This window comes from Macaca thibetana, chromosome 1 (assembly GCF_024542745.1).
Source record: "Macaca thibetana thibetana isolate TM-01 chromosome 1, ASM2454274v1, whole genome shotgun sequence".
In the NCBI taxonomy this organism is placed as follows: Eukaryota; Metazoa; Chordata; class Mammalia; order Primates; family Cercopithecidae; genus Macaca; species Macaca thibetana.
This window is the reverse complement of record NC_065578.1, coordinates 176340699-176361355: the sequence shown is the minus strand read 5'-3', so window position 1 is coordinate 176361355 and position 20657 is coordinate 176340699. Positions and strand designations below refer to the sequence as shown.

General features: G+C 35.0%; 1 protein-coding gene across 1 annotated transcript in view; it reads left to right on the top strand.

Annotated features, from left to right (window-relative positions):
• The window catches only part of PLA2G4A (phospholipase A2 group IVA), a 148032-nt gene that overhangs the window by 99972 nt on the left and 27403 nt on the right, over positions 1–20657 (top strand). The window contains exons 10-14 of the mRNA XM_050783287.1: positions 155–269; positions 6866–7003; positions 7098–7190; positions 10841–10912; positions 16298–16540. Coding sequence (XP_050639244.1) covers positions 155–269; positions 6866–7003; positions 7098–7190; positions 10841–10912; positions 16298–16540 — 661 coding nt within the window. The remainder of the gene's footprint in view (positions 1–154; positions 270–6865; positions 7004–7097; positions 7191–10840; positions 10913–16297; positions 16541–20657) is intronic.

The window sequence follows — 20657 nt, the reverse complement described above, 5'->3', positions numbered from 1 at the left end:
GTTGTTCATTCAGGACCTAGTAATTTCTAGAAGTAATAAGAGTTATTTTTATTATAAAATTATAAGATTTTGATTGGAAGTACTATTTTGAATACCATTCTTCCTTTATCCATTTATAAATTTAAAGTCATCTTTTTCTTTCTTCTGTGAACAGAGAATGAATACTACCCTGAGTAGTTTGAAGGAAAAAGTCAATACTGCACAATGCCCTTTACCTCTTTTCACCTGTCTTCATGTCAAACCTGACGTTTCAGAGCTAATGTTTGCAGGTATGCTGTTTTCTTTCTCAGAGGACTTCCTGGAACCTCTGAATTGCAGTTTCCCGTGGTTTTCTTTAGAGGAAGGTCATAAGCAATTTCAGTTGTTTATTTTAATGTATTTTCTGTAACATAAGACTGTGAAAATATAAGAAAATATTAAGTGAGATGATTTTCTGGTTGTAGAGAATATTCCATGAAACTAGTAACTAATGTATTTTCATTTACTGTAATAAAATAAAAATCATGGATACAATCAATAACTCAATTTTAATTACCCATTCCTCAGTAACTTTTGACAAAATAATATGCCTGGTGCTTTTAGGTAGTGCAAATTATCTTACTTGTTGGTTATCTTTTCATTAATTGGGTAATATGATCCACAGTTGTCCCTTGGTACTCATGGGGGATTGGTTCCAGGACCCCCATATGCAAAATGGCACAGTATTTGCAAGTAACCTACACACATTCTTCTGCATACTTTAAATCATCTCTAGGTTATTTACAATACCTAATACAGTGTAAATGCTAGGTAAATAGTTGTTATATTGTTTAGGGAATAATTACAAGGAACAAAAGTCTGCACATGTTTAGTACAGATCAAACGTAGTACATGTCAACAACGTTACATTTTCTGGAATTTTTTTTTGAAATATTTTTGATCTGCAGTTGATAGAATTTGCTGAACTCATGGGTATATAGAGCCAACTGTATGTTTGCCATTCAAAGTGCTGTTGTAATTTTTATAATTCAGCACCTAAAACGTTCTTGTGTGTATTTGTCGTGGTTAATGAACAACTGCCCCATTTTGTTAAAATCTCAGGAGTGAACACTTGTTTCCTCTCAAGCTTTGCGTCTTGGATACTGTAAAAGTGCACAACACTATTCAGGAGGCTGAGGCAGGAGAATGGCATGAACTCGGGAGGCAGAGCTTACAGTGAGCCAAGATGGTGCCGCTGCACTCCAGCCTGGGCCACAGAGCGAGACTCCGTCTCAAAAAAAAAAAAAAAAAAAAAAAAAAAAAAAACAACGGGGTGGGGGGCGCAATAGCATACTTTTGGGAGGGCTGTGTCAGTGTTAGTCTGCAGCACAATGGCATTTCTGACTGTGGCTGGTGGGCTTCATCCTACTTTTAGGAAAGCTATCTGAGTGACTTCGGACACACCATGAGCTTAAAAAATCATCATGCATGGTGTGTAATTAGCAGATATATATCCAGAATCCTTTTGTAATTTTCAATTTTCTCTCAACTGCCTCTCAGACAAAAATTTTGAATAGTTTACAAAAATTAGCACACATGGGATCCATTCATTCAAATGTTTATTAAAATATTGGCTAAAATGTTTGTCGTGCTTATGGTTCAGAAGGCACTTATCGCATTTGCTATTTTATTCCATATTTCCTACAACCAGGGAGTAGGTATTTTTAGCTCTCTTTAACAGAAGGAAAAACAAAACCTCATAAAGATTAAAAATTTGCACATTGCTGCTTAGAAAGTAATGAGCAGTTCTGAGAACTGGTTTCAAAAATCCTTTATTCTTTTTATTTCACCATACTAACTTCTGATGTATACATAGTGAGTACCGACTATATGGAATATAGTCTGCCAGGCGCTAAGGAAGAGCTCCTTTTTCTTCACCACAATATATTGTCCCTACCCTTGCAAATGTTTGGAAAATTTGCAGTAAGTATTAAAGAAGTTAAGGCACAAGAGAGTATAGAGCTGTTACTATACACTGTCATTTTGACCAAGTTATATAACCTCTGTTAGACCCAGTTTTCTCATCTGTTGAATGAAGATGAGACTTCTCACAATGTTTTGCCAAAAAATGAGACAAAGTACACAAAACAATGGTAGGCCCTAATAACAAGTTCCCAGTACATTTTAACAATTTTGAATGTTCTATGAAAGCTGTGTAAGAAAAGTCAGAGGTCTAGATCTTAAAGATGAATAGTATACATATGTAAAAAACGTGCACATTGTGCACATGTACCCTAGAACTTAAAGTATAATAATAAAAAAAAAGGATTTGAATATGAAAGGCACATTTAATTATTGGATTGTGGAGGGGGGCGTGTAGTAGGGGTCAAGGATAAATCTGGTATGATCAACAGCAACAGGGAACCACTCATCTTGGGCTATAATGGAGTTCATAGTAGAGAGTTAAGGCTTTATTATGTAAGAAAAGTAAGCACCATAATGAAATAGCTTTCTCCCCATAGCTATTATCTTGGGGAGTTTTGAAATTTTTGGAATTGGTTGGTATATAACACTTGCACGCTAGTCAGATTTTTGCATGGCCAAATAAATCATCCTTCACCCAGGAAGAATTATGATATGGTCAAAAGAGCACTACATTCTAATTTAGAAGGCTTGTCTTACAATACTTCCAAGCTGAATACCTCAGGCTAGCCATGTAATCTCTGATTCTTATTTTCCTGCTTATTTAAAAAACATATTAACCCTAAGATGTATCTTCCAGAGCTATTAAGGCAATAATATGAAATATGCAGTAGATGAGACTGAAAACTATAAAGAGACATATAAATATAATAGTTTTATTTTTATTGTCACGATTGTTCTGAACTTTTCACAGTGGTTATATTTTATTCTGAAGTTTTAGTCAATAGCTATTTTCAAAGAAAACCTAACTAAAATAATTAAAGAATAAATAATATTTGGGTGAGTGGATATTTTGAGTTCTTTTAGACTGAAAAAAAAGCTGTTTTACATCCAGTTAGTCTTTGGATCTGGATGTGTCTGAGTTTGACAGCTGCCTAACTGCAACGCTGCTACTGAGATGAGTGGTGCACCATTAACCTTCATTGTTAAGCTTCTGTGATAAGGAGGTTTGAGCTGTGTCTTCCAACAGATTTAGACAAAATCATTAAACATTAATTATGTGAATCTTGTACCCAGATAAGACATCTTAAAGTTCATGTCTTGAGGGTTCAAGTAGCTTTACTTGAGTTATTGAGGAAAAAAGAATAGAGACATTCTGTAATTTATTCTTCTAATATATGCTTAGATTGAAAGTGGCTATGTAGAAGAAAAAGTTGAGGTAGTCTCTGAATTATAGTTTTAAGAGTCAAATAATCAAATTAGCTTACAGAAGTTTTATTAACAATTTTACTTCAACAATACTGGGTAATATTTTCCTTCCATCTTGGAATAATTTTAAACACCTTTCATTTAGAAATTTCTTGGAAATTTTCAACAAATAAACATTGGTGTTTAAACTGTTAGAAATTCTTGAATCCTCTACTACATCACATTGCAGAAAGGACTTAAAACATTCATTTAAAAATTTCCATTGGTGAATAAACTGCATTTATGGATTACAACTTATGGTTATGAACTTAGCATGTTATGAAACATCTTGCTAAATGTTTTGCCCGGCACTATAGGAGTACAAATATAGTACTTTTCCTCAAGAAAGTTATAATCCTATTGAAAGAGACAAAAATAAAGCATGGAAAAATTCCTATAATATACCTAGACCTGACATATGTGTGTAGACCTGACATAAAGGTGAGATATCTTAGAGATTTAGTATAGTCATAAGAAAGGCTTTATGAAAGTGATGAAACTTGGATTTAAGTTGAATGTAGAAGGATCTATCAAGTACAGGTAAAAAGACATCTTTGTGTGGAAACAATATGAGAAAATGTTCAGAAGGGAAGTCAGAGTTATGTTTTGGGAATCACTTAAGAAAAAAAAAAAAACACATTGGTGAAGAAAAGGTGTTGTATTTGGAGGCACCATTAGTCCCCAGTTATGGAATGATTTTAATTCCAGACAGAAATATTTTTATTTGATTTTTATGATAATGGGAAATAGTTAACGCTTTTGTGCAGGGCAATAAAATTATTTATGTAGTGTTTTTGAAAAAGGTACTTTGGTGACCAATGAAAACAGAATGGAAAGGAATGGAACTGGAAGCAGAGATATCATTGTGCTTTTGTGATAAGGCCCTGGAACTAGGGACATACTGATAAGAAAAGAATAGATGGATATGAGAGGCCTAAAAGTCATCGGTGTGAAGCAATGATGGATTTGATAGAGTGATAGCATGGTTTACTGAAATAGGTAAGCTGGCCTGGGAAGAAGGGTGATGAGTTCTTATCTAGGTAAGGGTAGTGGGAGGAGGGAGGAGATGACAGAATATCTGAGTGTAAGGGCCCCAAAGGAAGTTGGAAGTACATGGAGGTGCAAGAGAGAGGTTGGAGTCAAAACGTAGAGTCACCAGCAGGAGAGAATTAGTTGAAAACTAACACTGTGAGTTCTTCAGTGAGGGGTGCAGGGCTCCTCTTAGCTTTTGAGAATTCCTGTAGTTACTGTGTGCCCAGGCCACAGCACTAATCAAGAAGAGATCGCTAGAAAAGTAGGAACCAGGAAGTTGTTATGCTTCAGTTCCCATGATAGGGCTGTGAAATTGAGAGATAGGAAATTACTTGTATGAATACAGGAATTTTCCTAACAACCTCTGATTTATTGCTAGTCATGTCTCACGAATTCCATGTAAATCATTGTAAATCACACCACTTTCTGATGTAGTGTATGTACCATTTGCCTTTAACATATAATGAATTACAATGTTATTAAAGTTGTGATTTCATCTCTTCCTTCACGAAAGGAGGATGTTGTGACCTACCATTGAACAAACAATAAATATAGATCCACAATTCCTTTTCCAAACCTTTGGTGACATGTGTTTTAGAATTCAAAATGTTTGGATTTTAGAGATATAAAGGTACTCATATTGTGTATTACCTAATACCCCAGTGGGTTCTTACAATCAAACAGTGATATTTCTCCAGTAGGATATGTAAATATCCACATCAAGTGGGATAAATGAATTATAAGAGTCCCCACTGACATTCAAGACTGATTTCTCACTAAATGAATTCAGATCAGCTTTTACCACCAAATGAGTAACAAAAAAGCTTACGAATTTTGGAATTGTTTGGATTTTGTTTTGTTGGATAAGATATTACAGACATATTACAATTTCAGAAAGAGAAAAGCTAGAAAAAAAATGAAGTGGGACAGAGAACTATGAGTTGGGCAGGGGTGGATGATGTTGGGATTTTGTAATGGACCATCAGCAAAGACCCTAAAATAAAGATTAAGTAGGAGCAAGCATTAGAACTGCAGAAGGGAATAGCAAGTGTAAGATGCTGAAGTGGGAATGAGCTTGACTTCTTTGAGGAACAGTAAGAAGACCTGTGCTGTGCGGCTGAAGTGAAGTGGGATACGCAAGACAAACTGTGATAGAACATTGTTAGGAGATGTGGTCACATCTCACAGGCAGTGCGATCTAGGCCAGGATGGAACCTTGTAAGCCCTGTTTTTATTTTCAGTGTAATGGGAAGCTTTCAGATGACACTGGTGTGCTGTGATTTATATTTTTAAAGGTTTATTCTGGCTATGGGATATCAAAAAGATAATAGGTGAACAGAGTAGAAGCATTTTAGGAGACTATTGTGGAGGTCCAGGAGAGGGAGAGAATACAGCAATTTGTATCAGTATGGTCATGGTGGACAAATGGATAAGTGACCAGGTTCTAAACATACCTGGTGATAGTGCCTACAGCACTTTATTTTTCTCATGTAAGCTACAAGGGAAAGATTACCATCAAGGGTAATCCTAAAGTGAGTAGTGGCATGAATAATAGTACCATTTACCAACAAGAAGAAGAATGAAGGAGTTGCAAGTGTAGAAAATGGGAATCAGAAACCAGGAGTTCTTGCTGAAGACATTAAGATGCAGATGATTATTAGACATAGTTATACCCGTGGGAATACATGAAACATAAAGTGGCTACTATTTATTGAGCAATTAAAAATGTGCTATGTCCTCTTCTAAGCTCCTTACATTTCTTAACTCAGTGGATCTTCAAAACAATCCTACACACTATCTACTGATTTTATTCACATTTTATAGATTAGGGACCTAAGACAGAGAGAGAATAATACCAAGTCAGTAAGCACAGCTCATAAGCAGCAGAATGGGATTTGATCCCAGACAGTCCGGCTCCAGAGCCCCCGCTCTTAGACAGTATACGTCTCTGGCACTATTACCATGTTTTTCTAAGACATTCAACCTAAAAACTTGGTATTGCAATCTTGTGGAGTTAGAATAGACGGTTAGTAAGTAAAATTAAAGTGAAGGTGAAGAAAAGGTAAATGTTAGAAAACATTTTATTTCATTTTAATAGACGGTTTGGATTGTTAAAAAGAGTTTAATTTCTTCTGTCTGCGCCATGAAATTTATATCTAGTTAGCAGTTTTCAGTTTTCTGTTCTATAGAATGAAAACTGACTTCAAAAAGACATCTGAGTTTTTAAATAGTAAAATGTATCTAATTTCTGCAAATTAGAAGGGATCTTTTTGTATCGTCTTGTCTTATTCACCTCTAAGCGTTTTTCCCCCAACTTCCACACAATGTCATATACATAATGGACATTTGGCTAATGTTTTCATTTTGATATTTTAAATAAGTGCATGAGAATAAGCATGACATTATTAGAGTGATCATTAACTGTGCATACCATGCTGTAGCATTTTCCTGTTAATGGATTGCCTTGTTTTTAAAATGCTTTCAGATTGGGTTGAATTTAGTCCATATGAAATTGGCATGGCTAAATATGGTACTTTTATGGCTCCTGACTTATTTGGAAGCAAATTTTTTATGGGAACAGTTGTTAAGAAGTATGAAGAAAACCCCTTGCATTTCTTAATGGGTAAGTGATCAAAATAAAAATATATCACTGATTTGTTTGACTATTTTGAAACCTGGTACATTTTAAGTTATTTTCCATTTCTGCTTTATTTTAGGTGTCTGGGGCAGTGCCTTTTCCATATTGTTCAACAGAGTTTTGGGCGTTTCTGGTTCACAAAGTAGAGGCTGCACAATGGAGGAAGAATTAGGTATCCTAAAGATATGCTTACATTGATACAAATCTTGCTACATTGATAAATTTTATTAACATTTTTGGAGAAAATATTAAATCTTTGTAAATATTTCAGTCATTCTAAATTTATTAATAATTTGGTGAATCAATCTAAATATTTCCTAAAAAATATTATGTAAGGTACTTCTTAAGTATTATTTTCACACTAAGGTTATAAAACTCATAAAAATCATTGATTCCTGAGTCATTTTTAATAGAACACATCTCTATTCATTTTTTGCATTATACTGCTAAACATACTATTTTTATTAGAAAATCCCCTTTTTACCAAATAAGAGTAGCTTTTTAAAGATTAGATTCACCAACAGCTAAATGCAATGTAACACTGAAGTTTATGCTTGTCACAGTTTATTTAACCTTTAAACATTAACTCACCAGAATTCTGTTAGCATCTTATACTAATCTATACCCAAAAGAAGGAAAAAAAATCAAATCACCCCAGTACACTTAAACTAATGATTTTCAATAAATCTAACCCATTAGCCTATAATAAATTATGAATATTTACAAAACCTGAGAAAGTAGACAATCTCAATTGGGGACCAGTGATTTTCATTCATTATAAGAATACCATCGAAACATGTTTTCTTAAATTAATAAATTTAATTTAAGCAAACAAAAAATGTACATTCAATTTCTTCCAAAAGCCTTGCCACCTGTATTTTAATCAACATTAATTTTTGTTTTGACTGTTTGGACTGATAGCATAAATAAATGGTGGCATGCTAAATCTGAATTTGGAGCCATAACAGCAGGGACCTGGGAGAAGTGCCCGATAGGCTATCAGCACAACTACCTACTATCTCTTCTCTGTCTGGGAAGTAGCACAGATCTATCTGAGAACAGAGAAGGTGACAGAATAACACTGATGACTTTGTAAATAATTAATTTACTTGAAGAATACTTGCATACAAAAAGTTTACTGCAGAAATTTTAATCAAACTGTCCTTGGTTATCCCAGGCAACATCAGTTGATTCCATTAAGTTTACATGCAAAAGAGAATAAAATTGTAACATTAATTGGAACAGTAAGTTGGCTTATAAGCAGTATTACCACTGCTCCTACAAGAATTGATTTTTAGTTATTTGATAATTTATTTAGTATTTGTATTTAGTGTGGTAAACTCCTGTAGTTCATAATATTTTCAACAGTGTCATTTGTATTTTTGATTAGTTCTTAATGAATAATGGAAAAGTTATCTTATAATTTCATTGGAGCCAAAGATTTTAAAATAAAAATAAAAACAAACACAGAAATAAGGCACCTTATGCTTGTTTACTTTCTGTCCTCTGATCATCACCCAGTTAATGAGTAGACAAGGTAGGTGGCACTCATGAGCCTGCTGTGACATTTACCACGGGGCACATTCTCTTAACAGTAACTGCAAGGCAACGTGTATAATGATAAAATGATCTTACTTGATTTCTTTTAATGAACATTACATCCCAGATGAATGTCCTGTTCCCAACTCTTCGTGGAAATAACAAATTCTCTCTCTAAATTATGTGAAGATTTAAAAAATAAAAAAAAAAAAAAGAAGAAAGAGAAGATCACATATTGAGGCCTGCTTCCTGTGCCCCTCTGTTGAATAATCCAGATAACCTAGGGTTTGTTGTTTCTTTCTTCTTAAGGCAGGAAGAGAATAGGACTGAAATAACATATCCGAATGTGGGTGAGACAGTGGCTAAAAGCCAAGGAAAAGGAGGAGGTTTATACTAGGTAGTTTTGAGAAGGTTCTTTGTTGAGAAGTTTCCTTAGAGGCCAGCAGTCTGGCAGCTTATTGACTCGGACTGTGTGTCAGACCGAGGAGGAATATCGTGTATGTGTGATCCGCCAGTCGGCAGGAAGCATGTTACCTCAGATTAAGTAAGGATTTCCAGAAATGAAACCAGAGAGGTGACCGAGAGGACTCTGAGGACTCCTAGTGACTACTGTATCCTTTGGCTGACTGAAGTCTACCTCCTAAAGGAGTGTTCAGAGATGATTTTTGCTTTTTTGTTTTCTTCCTTCTGAAGAAAGACTTTAAGGTAAATTGGGCTACAATCAGGTAACTCTGAAAGAAATTATTTACTCTCTAAGGAGTTTTGAATAAATGTGAAAAATTTACACTTTTGAGAGATGGAGTTGTACATTATGCTAGGATGGAAAATATGTAAATTCAGAATAGTTAGCTATTCATATCATGAAGTCTTCCTTACAAATAAGACAGTATTTTGCTGAACTATTTTCTTAAACTATCATATGTGGCAGAAAGAAAGAAAGGAAAGAAAGAAAGAAGAAAGAAAGAAGAAAAAGAAGGAAAGAAGAGAGGGAAAGAAAGAAAAGAAAGATAAAGAAAGGAAGGAAGGAAAAGAAGAGCAATAGAAAGAAAGAAAATGCTTGAGGAAGGAAAAGAAAATACATGTAGGACTAGAAACACACCTAATGTATATGGCACTTGGGATAGATAATTTCTTAACATCTCCCACACCCCCATGTAACAAAATTACTATTGATGATAGTCATGAAATGAAACTAATAATATTAGCTTGTGAACATTTTATCAAATTTCTTATGTATAATTATGCCAGTAAAAACGTAAAAAATAAATGTCAATCCATTGCCTTAAGCATTTATTAACCCTTCCATTACCTACTATTGCTCATTCATGCACATTTTACTTGGAAAAAAAAAAAAAAAACTAGGCTGGGCACGGTGGCTCACACCTGTAATCCCAGCTCTTTGGGAGGTCAAGGCAGGAGGATCACTTGAGTCCAGGAGTTTGAGACCAGTCTAGGCAATAGAGTGAAACTTCATTTCTACAATTTTTTTTTTTTTTTTTTTTTTTTTTTAGTTAGCCAAGTATGACGGCCTATGCCTATAGTCCCAGCTACTCAGGAGGCTAAGGTGAAAGGGTTGCTTGAGCCCAGAGGCAGAGGTTGAAGTGAGCAAAGATCATGCCACTGCAGGCCAGCCTGGGTAACTGTTTAAAAAAAAAAAAAGAAGAAAGATAACTAGTTATTGTGCTAGATTTTACTGCCATCTTTGCCTTAAGGATTTCTAGCTGTTATTTTAGTTTTTATAACTGTTCTCTTAAGATGTTCTGCAGGAAGCACAAATTCTTGACACCAAAAGATGAATTTCAACTGATAATTTTAAATATTATTGAAAGTCAAAAGATAATTTATGTTAGTATCTTTCATTCATTTTAAGAAAGCTGTTTTGTAACTCACCTGTAGATTTTAGTTTTATCCTTTATCTTCATAAACACCACTTACAAATATCTAATAAAGAAAAAGGCATATTTTTTGGTATAACAAGGAGCTTCCTATAATCAAGTTGTTATTTTTTTCAGAATTATGATAAACATAAAAATTATCCTCTTTAAATCATGAATTAATAAATATAAACTAATTTTTCATGTGCCAGGAAGTTTTATTTCCAGTGAGAAATCTGAAAACATAATTAAATCTAATAAATCTAGAATTATTAAATGGATTTAAATTTATACTAGTAGAGCTAGTAGATCTCACTCTGTGGTTTTGCTCAGATTACTTCTTTATAATACATTTAATTGTTAATTTTGACACCTGAAGTGCTTCAATTTTTTTGTTTTCTTTTCACAGAAAATATTACAACAAAGCATATTGTGAGTAATGATAGTTCGGACAGTGATGATGAATCACACGAACCCAAAGGTGAGTGAGCCAGGAACTTCTCTGGCCGAGATCCATGAGGAAAGGATATGAACACTTTGTCTGATTTTCTCACTCAAGATGCTGATGGTAATCTCCACTTCAGACACGGAAGTGATAAAATTGTAGTTTTCTATTGAGAGAGAGGATTGCATGTTGCATGTCTAACAAAGTAGGTGGCACATATATATCCCTAATTTGTTTTGTTTTAATACCTTAAGAACACTATAAGTTGAACAAATGAACAGATCTGAGATGGTAGATAGAGCACTGGGCTTCTCAGCATGGTTACTGTGATTTGGGAACCTTTTTAGATAGCTTTAAAAATTAAAATTTTGTCTTCTAGAATTCTGTTATTAAGTAACATGAAAAAGTGTATTCTCACTCCATTTCTGACCCTTATTCCACTGGCTACACCCCCTTTCTTGAGAAGGGATTGGTGATGAAGCGGGCTAAAAGTATCAAGAACTTGTTGCGTATATTATTCGGTAGTATAAATGAGCCCTTTTACATTTTGGCAAGGTAGTTTTCAGTTTGGTGTGGATCATGATAGTCGATGATGGACTTGGGGCAGAGATAACATGAGGATCAGACTGGCAACAAGTATGAAGGTCATATTTGTTTTGAATGTTTTGTGGTAAAATAGATTATTTTGACACAGTGTTTTGAGATAGCTATTTATAAAAATAGTTTAAAAAGAGCCAACAAACAAACAAAAACAAAAAGAAAAGAAAACAAACAGAAGACTTTATAAGAACTGGATGTATCTGTCCTATTACAGTTTCAATATGATCATCTAGATTTTAGAAGATATTAGATGCTTTCTGGTCCAAAACTTAATTAATTCCACTAGGCATGGAAGAGCCTGTTTTATCCTTGCTTAATTATTACTAAAATTAAAATTCTTTTTTCATAGCTGAGCTGTTACTTCCTCAGAAGCTGTGTTTGTGTGAATTAGAGAAAAGCTGCCTTCTCTGGAGAATGTAGCTGCACAAGGCCATGGCTTGGCTAGTGTGTGGTGTCTTGCAAACATTAAAAAAGATGATTCCTTCCCTGGGCAGCCAACGCTTTCACCTGGGCACAAGGCTTGGCTAGATGAGTGCAAGCTGGGTTCAGCCCTGATTTGCCCCCCTGTCCTGCTGCGTTATGCAGCCCATGATCTGCCTAATCAAATAATGGCCAGCAGCCCTGATCATTACTCAGGAACCCCAAAAGAACCCTGGCCTGGAAGGAAGCAAGTCTTCATCCTGGCTCCTTCATTTTTAAAATTTAAAATTTATATATATTTTAGTTGTTGAAGTTCTGTTTGTTTTGAATTTCCTTTTAATGAAGGAAGCTAGCCATTGTAAAGGGGATAGATATCATATGCCTAGCATCGCTAGAATTATTTGTGTATTGATTTAGGGGCTACTGAGGAGATAGAATAACAGTTTCTCCATTATTAAGTATTTCTATAGATGGTCAGTACATTTGATAACCCCTACAGTACTAGCTGAGTCTTAAGACTGAGAAATTCAAGGACTGTTGAATATGGCTGCTTTGGTTTTAGGAACAGCCTTGCTTTCAGCATGCTATTTAGTATGTGGTTAAGGTTTTCTTTTCGGCTCTTAGTATTTATATTTTCTCTTTTACATAGAGTTTTTAGAGCAGTTTTAGGCTCAAAGCAAAACTGAGCCCAAAGTATAGAATTACCATATGTCATATGTCCCCTGTCTACCTTCCATCTCCCCATCACCTCCCCCACTATAAACATTCCACACCAGAGTGGTACATTTGTGACAACTGATGAACTTAAGTTGACATTATTATCAGTCAAAATCCATAGTTTACATTAGGACTCAACTGTTGGTATATATTCTATGGGTTTTGACAAATATGTAATGACATATATTCATCATTATACATGTCACACACACACTAGTTTCACTGCTCTAAAAATCCTGTCTCCTGCCTGTCCCCCACTCCCCCTACCCCTAACAAACACTAATCATTTTACTCTCTCTCTATTGCTTTGCCTTTTCCAGAATGTCTTATAGTCAGAATCAAACAATGATGTAGACTTTTCAGATCTTTCACTTAGTAGTGTACATTTAAAGTCCCTCTATGTTTTTTCTTGGCTTCATAGCTTATTATTTTTTTTTAAGCACTGAATAATATTCCACTGTCTGGTTGTGCCACCATTTAGTTATTCATTCACCTACTGAAGAAGGTGAACTTAGAAAACTTGAACTTTGCTTTCAAGTTTTGGACATTATGGATAAAACTGCTAGAAAAATCTATGTTCACAGTTTGGTGTAGACATAGATTTTTCAATTTATTTGGGTGAATACGATGGAGCACAATTGTGGATCATATGGTAATAGTATATTTAGTTTTGTAAGAAACTGTCAAACGGTCTTCCAAAGTGGCTGTACCATTTTGCATTCCCTACCAGCCATGAATGAGAGTTCTTGTTGCTCCACATCTTTTAAACATTTGGTATTATCTATGCTTTGGATATTGGTCATTCTAACAGGTATGCAGTAGTATCTTTTTATTGTTTTACTTTGCATTTCTCAAATGATATTTAACTTGAAGCATCTTCTCATATGCATATTTGCCATCTGTATATATTTTTTGATGAGGTATCAGTTCAGGCCTTTGGCCCATTTTTGGATTGGGGTTGTTTTCTTATTATTGAGTTTTAAGTGTTCTTTGTATGTTTTGTATTACATGTTTTTAATCAAATATGTCCGTTGCAAATAATTTATTTCAATCTGTGGCTTATCCTTTTATTGTCCTGAGACTCTTTCATGTGTAGTCAAATGATTTTGAGCAAAGTTTTAGGTATTTTCATCTTTAGTTTCTTCAAACCTATCCTGGAGCCATTACCTTCTCTCACAGAATCGTTGCAGTCATTAAATTAGCAAATGCAGACAAAAGGGCTTTAAGTTGTAAAGGGTGATGCAAATGGAAATGTACTATTACTGTTATGACCAGTAAGCAATAAGTATCATTTATATGTTGACTGTTGGTTTTGTCCTACAAGTGATGCCATTATCAAAGGTATCCTGGTATGGAAGTGGGGGCTTATTGGATAATAAGAAGAAAAGTAAGAAGCCATAGCCCCAAAATCTTTGGAAATAATTGTGTATCTCATTTATATCCTGTGTAACTGGAGATAGAAGTCATTCACTTTAAAGCCTGGATTGTTCTAGTAAAAGACATTTTTTGCCCTGTTTGGCATTAGAAAAGTGTAGGAGTAGAAAATAGTGTATTTGTTTTTGGTGACTATATAGTCATCTGGATTGGTTACTGAATGAAAGATCTCTTCATATACTCAGCTCAGTTAAACAAATAACTGTGAAGATAAGGATTATAAATCATGCTACTATAAAGACACATGCACACGTATGTTTATTGTGGCACTATTCACAATAGCAAAGACTTGGAACCAACCCAAATGTCCATCAGTGATAGACTGGATTAAGAAAATGTGGCACTTATATACCATGGAATACTATGCAGCCATAAAAAAGGATGAGTTCGTGTCCTTTGCAGGGACATACATGAAGCTGGAAACGATCATTCTCAGCAAACTATCACAAAGACAGAAAACCAAACACCGTATGTTCTCATTCATAGGTGGGAATTGAACAATAGAATACTTGGACACAGGGCGGGGAACAGCACACACTGGGGTCTGTTGTGGGGGGTGAGGCACTGGTGGAGGAATAGCATTAGGAGAAATACCTAATGGAAATGATGAGTTGATGGGTGCAGCAAACCAACATGACACATGTATTACCTATGTATCAAACCTGCATGTTGTGCACATGTACCCTAGAACTTAAAGTATAATAAAAAATATTTATTTATGATGGTTTTATGTATGTTTAGTTTATATTTATTGGATATTATGAAGCTGACTATAGAATCTCTTTTTTTTCTCTTTATCTCAACACACACACACACACACAGAGCCACACACACATACACACACAGTTTTATAAATGCGTGAATATTTACATACAGAGTTCCCAGAAATCAGAAAAAATGAGGTTTAGGCAGGTGAAGTTATACACTACCATAAATTGTTCTTTGATTTTGATTATGAATAAATAAGATTGATGATGATGATGCTTCTGCTGCTGCTGCTACAACTGTTTCTGCTACTAGCTAGTGTTTATTAAGAATTTAATATGAGCCAGGCACTTTTCTAAGAACATTACATAGATGCATAAACACAGTTAATTCTCATAACTTTAGGAGGTTTATCAAGGAGGAAATGAAGGAAGAGAAGGGGAAAGTAACTAGCAAATACTGGAGAGAGGGTTGGCATTCAAGGAGTCTGATTCTGGAGCCAATGCTATAAATGACCATACAACATAGTTTCCCAGGAGAAATGATGTATGCATAGGTTTTAAGGAAAAAGCCATTTAAAACTGCTTCTTTGGGGTGATTGCTGAATTTTAAAATGTTTAGGCATTTGTTTAAATTAAAGGCTTTTAAATCCCCAAACTTATAAACAAGGATGAAATGACAGGTCATAAGATCAATAGGTCATAAGGGTGTTTATTTAGTAGCAAATATATGTTGAATCCTTTAGCTCTTACTCCTCATTTTACAGAAATCCTGAATGTTTGTTAAACAGGATAAAATTTCTTAAGGTAACTTAAGAAATGTAGAGGATAGAACTAACCACTGTGGATTTTCTGTGTGTAAGTTATATGTGTGCATGCAAGTGCATGCACTTGAAGCCAGAGAAAAGGAAGAAAACAATTCAGGAAAGAAGGAAAGGGGGAAAATGAACGAAATTTACCCGGAAATCTGAGCATAGACCAAGTGGCACTGGCAAGAATACACCCTTTACATGCACTATAGGTAAAAGGTGAACTAAGAACAACTTAAGAACAAAAATGATTAACTGCAATATTAATCTAGGCAAATAAACATGTTAAACCAAACATAGAGCTTCATTGTTAATTTTAACATTCAATTATCCAGAGAAGATCCCTTTTTTTTATTTTTTATTTTTTTGGTCAGACAGAGTCTTGCTGTGTTGCCAGGCTGGAGTGCAGTGGTGCGATATTGGCTCACTGCAACCTCCTCCTCAAGTGATTGGCTCACCTGGACTCCTCCGGGTTCAAGCGATTCTCCTGCCTCAGCCTCCTGAGTAGCTGGGACTACAGGTGCTTGCCACCATGCCCAGCTAATTTTTGTATTTTTAGTAGAGATGGGATTTCACCTTGTTGGCCAGGATGGTCTCTATCTCTCGACCTCATGATTCGCCTGCCTTGGACTCCCAAAGTGCTGGGATTACAGGCATGAGCCACCTTGCCTGGCCCAAAGATCCCTTTTTAAACATGCATTTTGGAGTCTGTATAGTGACCTTTTCTTTTTCTCCAGGCACTGAAAATGAAGATGCTGGAAGGGACTATCAAAGTGATAATCAAGCAAGTTGGATTCATCGTATGATAATGGCCTTCGTGAGTGATTCAGCTTTATTCAATACCAGAGAAGGACGTGCTGGGAAGGTACACAACTTCATGCTGGGCTTGAATCTCAATACATCTTATCCACTGTCTCCTTTGAGTGACTTTGCCACACAGGACTCCTTTGATGATGATGAACTGGATGCAGCTGTAGCAGGTAAGTGCACAAAATATCATCAGTAGGAGCTAAGGCCGGAGATCTTTATTCCTTCTCTGGAGAGAAGCATTTTAATTATTGTTAACATTTACTCATGTATTCTCAGTTATTACAACCTGCATTTAATGTGTGAAGGGCTTCAAATGACTAGGGTTATTTTTTGTTGTTTGTTTGTATTTTTGAGACAGGGTCTCACCTAGTCGCCCAGGCTGTAGTACAGTGGCACAATCATGGCTCACTGCATCCTTAAATTCCGACCTGAAGCAATCCTCCTGCCTCAGCTTCCTGAGTAGCTGGGACTACAGGTGCACACCACCATACCCAGCTAACTTTTGTAGTTTTTGTAGAGACAGGTTTTTGCCGTGTTGCTCAAGCTGGTCTCAAACTCCTGGGCTCAAGTGATCCTCCTACTTTGGCCTCCCAATGTGCTGGGACTATAGGTGTGAGTCACTGTAGCTGGCCTGGATTTTTTTTTTTAAGAAAAATTTATATTGGATAGGAAATGGCCTAGACATGTCAGTATAGAAAATTTTCATTAAAATATTGAGGAGGACGGCTGGGGAGCAGTGGCTCACTCCTGTAATCCTAGCACTTTGGGAGGCGGAAACGGGCAGATTACCCGAGCTCAAGAGTTCGAGACCAGCCTGGGCAACATGGTGAAACCCTGTCTCTACTAAAAAAATACAAAAATAAAATAAAATAAAATAAAATAAAATAAAATAAAAGGCAGCTGTTCATGGTGGTGCACCCCTGTGATCCCAGCTACTCAGGAGGCTGAAACACGAGAACTGCTTGAACCTGGGAGGCAGACATTGTAGTGAGCCAAGATTGCGCCACTGCACTCCAGCCTGGGCCACAAAGTAAAGCTCTGTCTCAAAAAATAGAAAATAAAAAATAAAAAATAAATATTGAGGGAGACTTTAGATCTTCTCTGTGCTGCTCACAATTCAGTTGCAGAAATTTGGAAACTATTTCCTATTTTCTGAGAGGGATTTAAAGAAGGGAATTGGGTGCTTATAAAATTGTTCCAAACCTTCTGGGAGCAAGCTTTAGGCTGAGCTTTCGGGAATGATTCAAAAACCGCTTCAGAATCATCCCCACAAATGTCTTGGCAACTGTGCTTGGCAGGAGAAATAGCGGAAATGTAGCTTCTCTCTCATTTTCTTTTTCAGATCTTATGTGAGTGTTCATCTGTGGCAGAGGCCAGGTCTCAGTAGAACTGGAGCTGCAAGGGAATCCGGCAAACACATTCCTTAGCGTGACTCCCTAGTGCAACACAGGGTTTGAGTAAGCCAGCCTGTAGTGTTCACTAGGCTATTGGAACTGTCTCTCCAGTTCTCAGAAAGGTTAGGTAACTTTCTTAAAGCTGCCCAGCAAGAACCTTGTCACTTTCAGGTTTGTCACTTAGCCAGATCCTCAAGAATAATCCCCTTTGGTCTTCAGTTCCATGCCTGTTATAGATTTAAAGTTAAATTTGCTTTGGTGACCAATCAATACACAATAATTTTTTGGTGATAATTCTGTCATCTTAAATTTTTCTATTTCACCACACCATCATCTTTTCCTTAATGTCCAAATGTCATTCCTCAATCATTTATGGCCAAGGACATTTTGATTAGATGCAGTAAAAACTTAAATGGGATATTTCCAAAAACACTTTCTACTGCCTTTTGTTTCAGCATCATACCTAGAACATACTTGTGAAATTTAGGATATAGCTTTGGATTTTGTTGTTGTTTTGGTATTGTTGTTTCTATTTGTTGCTTGACCCCTTAAAAGGAATTGCAGAAGCAAAAATGACCTCTGTTGTTTAAACAAGATTAATGCAAACTCATTATATTTTGTGTTATGTTTATGGCATCAAACTCTAGGATATGAGGTATGTCTGATTATATGCCAGTAATCCCAACAGGATTCACTATGTTATATAGTATATTAACTATTATATTAACTATAATGAAATTCTAATTGTTATAAAGTCAGTATCTATTTTTAAATTCATCCCAAATAAAAATACACTTAACTATACATTCAGTGACATTATTTTTCTTGTTTAGTCACATAACTATGTTTATTGTCATCGCAATACCAATTAAATGTGTCTCTTCTAGAAATGTGCTTTATGGATGAATGATGATGAGCTTAAAAAAACTACAAATTCATAGAGCATGTCGATATATAGAGAATCTTCAGTTATTTTACTCTATAGAAAGGGAAGAACAAAGAAGATAATTCTGTCATTTTTGCTCAAAATTTCTCAACAGAGCTGAGATTGGGACACAGGCTTTTTAACATTGCTTCCAAGCCTTTCCCTTGGACACACACCATTCCCCTTAGCCCTTGGTTTTCTTAGTCATCCACTTGCTTATGTAAAAATGGAAGTTTTCTTTGTGTATACTTTATTCTATTTGTTTTACGTTACTATTTGGATTGCAACAGCTCCTTATGTAGTTTTCACAGCACGTGGTCTACACTCCACATTTTAACAACTTCCTGGTAGTTTTGCAATATTTTATGTAGATTTGGTGGTGTTGGGATTACCAGATAAAATACAGAATACCCAGTTAGATTTTAATTTTAAATATGTATATGAATAATTTATATATAATTCTTGCAGCATTTAGGACATACACTAAATAATTATTTGTTGATTATCTGAAATTCAAATTAAACCAGGCATCCTGTATTTTGTTAGCTAAATTTGGCAACTTTAGGACGTATGCCTCTTCCTTTTAAATTATTTTGCATTTTCATCTTCCTTCTGTCTTTTGTTCATTCTTTCATTCACTTAGGCTTACTGAGTACTTACAATGTGCTTGGTTCTGCACTCCAGCCTGGGCGACAGAGCCAGACTCCATCTCAAAAACAAAAAACAAACAAGCAAAAAAGAATATGAGTTTATTGTGGGTGTTTGCATTTGGAGAATAATAGTTGTACACCACCTTGTCTACTCCTTTGTTCATTTCATGCCCTTTGAAAGAAGAGTTATAGACAGTTTTCATGAAACAACATAAGGAAATATAAACTATCAATCATCCCCAAATATGGCATTATATAAACCAATTTTTTTGAGATACCTGAAAATGTTTGAAGCTAAAATTATTTTAAATTAATGATGTTTGGAAAGAACTTTAAATTTTATTTCATAGGGTGTATTTCATTTAAATTACATTTTATTCATTTTTATGTATTCAATTGAAAAAATGTATATGGGGCATTAATTTCAGTAAAAACTTTAGTCAGTTCAGTCAGTTCACAGATTCATTCAACTTTATGATTTACAGGCCAATATTGCTAAAAATAATTTCATTTTAGACTGAATTTACTGAATTAAGTAGTGCTTTTTCAGAAAAAGTCCTTACAAAGATAGATCTGGCTTACTTCCCTCTGGTTGTTTCCAATTTTTAGAATAATCGTATGTTTGGAATGAAAAGTTAAAATATTTATCATAAATTGTGATCATTTTGTTTCATAAGGTCTTCCTTAAAATTCCTGTTTTAAAGAATGCCAACTGAATTTTTATCCACAATTTATTTAAAACATTAATTAAGCACATTTCTTTTTAAATTTTGCAACCCCCATGCAAAAAAAAAAAAAAAAAAAAGATTTCTATCTAATCTAGATATTCGTTGGAAAAATGTTACATTTGTTTACCCTATGATGATTTTGTTTATATAAATTAAAACTTGGATGTTTTGGAATTAAAGCAATCTCTCAACCTAAAATCAGTAAAGGTGCACTATTTTTCTGCCTACTACTTCACCTTGCCGACTGTATTTTGAAAACAGAAGAAATTATAGTATGATAACATTTCCCTCATGTGTTTACTGCAAAATAGTTGTGTACCTGTAGAAACAAATTTTGGAGAACTTGTTATTAGTTATATGACTCCTTTCCTGTTTACTTTTGTGTTTATCCTACTTACTGTGACACACACCATCTGGAAATAAGAAATAAAGACATGAGTTAATTTAGGCTAGAGTTCAAAACACAGACATCCAAATATTTGTACACTGAATCTGTGTGATGTATTTATAAAATGGCCACTACAAATATCCAAAGCTGATCTGCTTTAAGGAAATGTTACATAATTCTAAAACAGAGTTATGTTTTCACA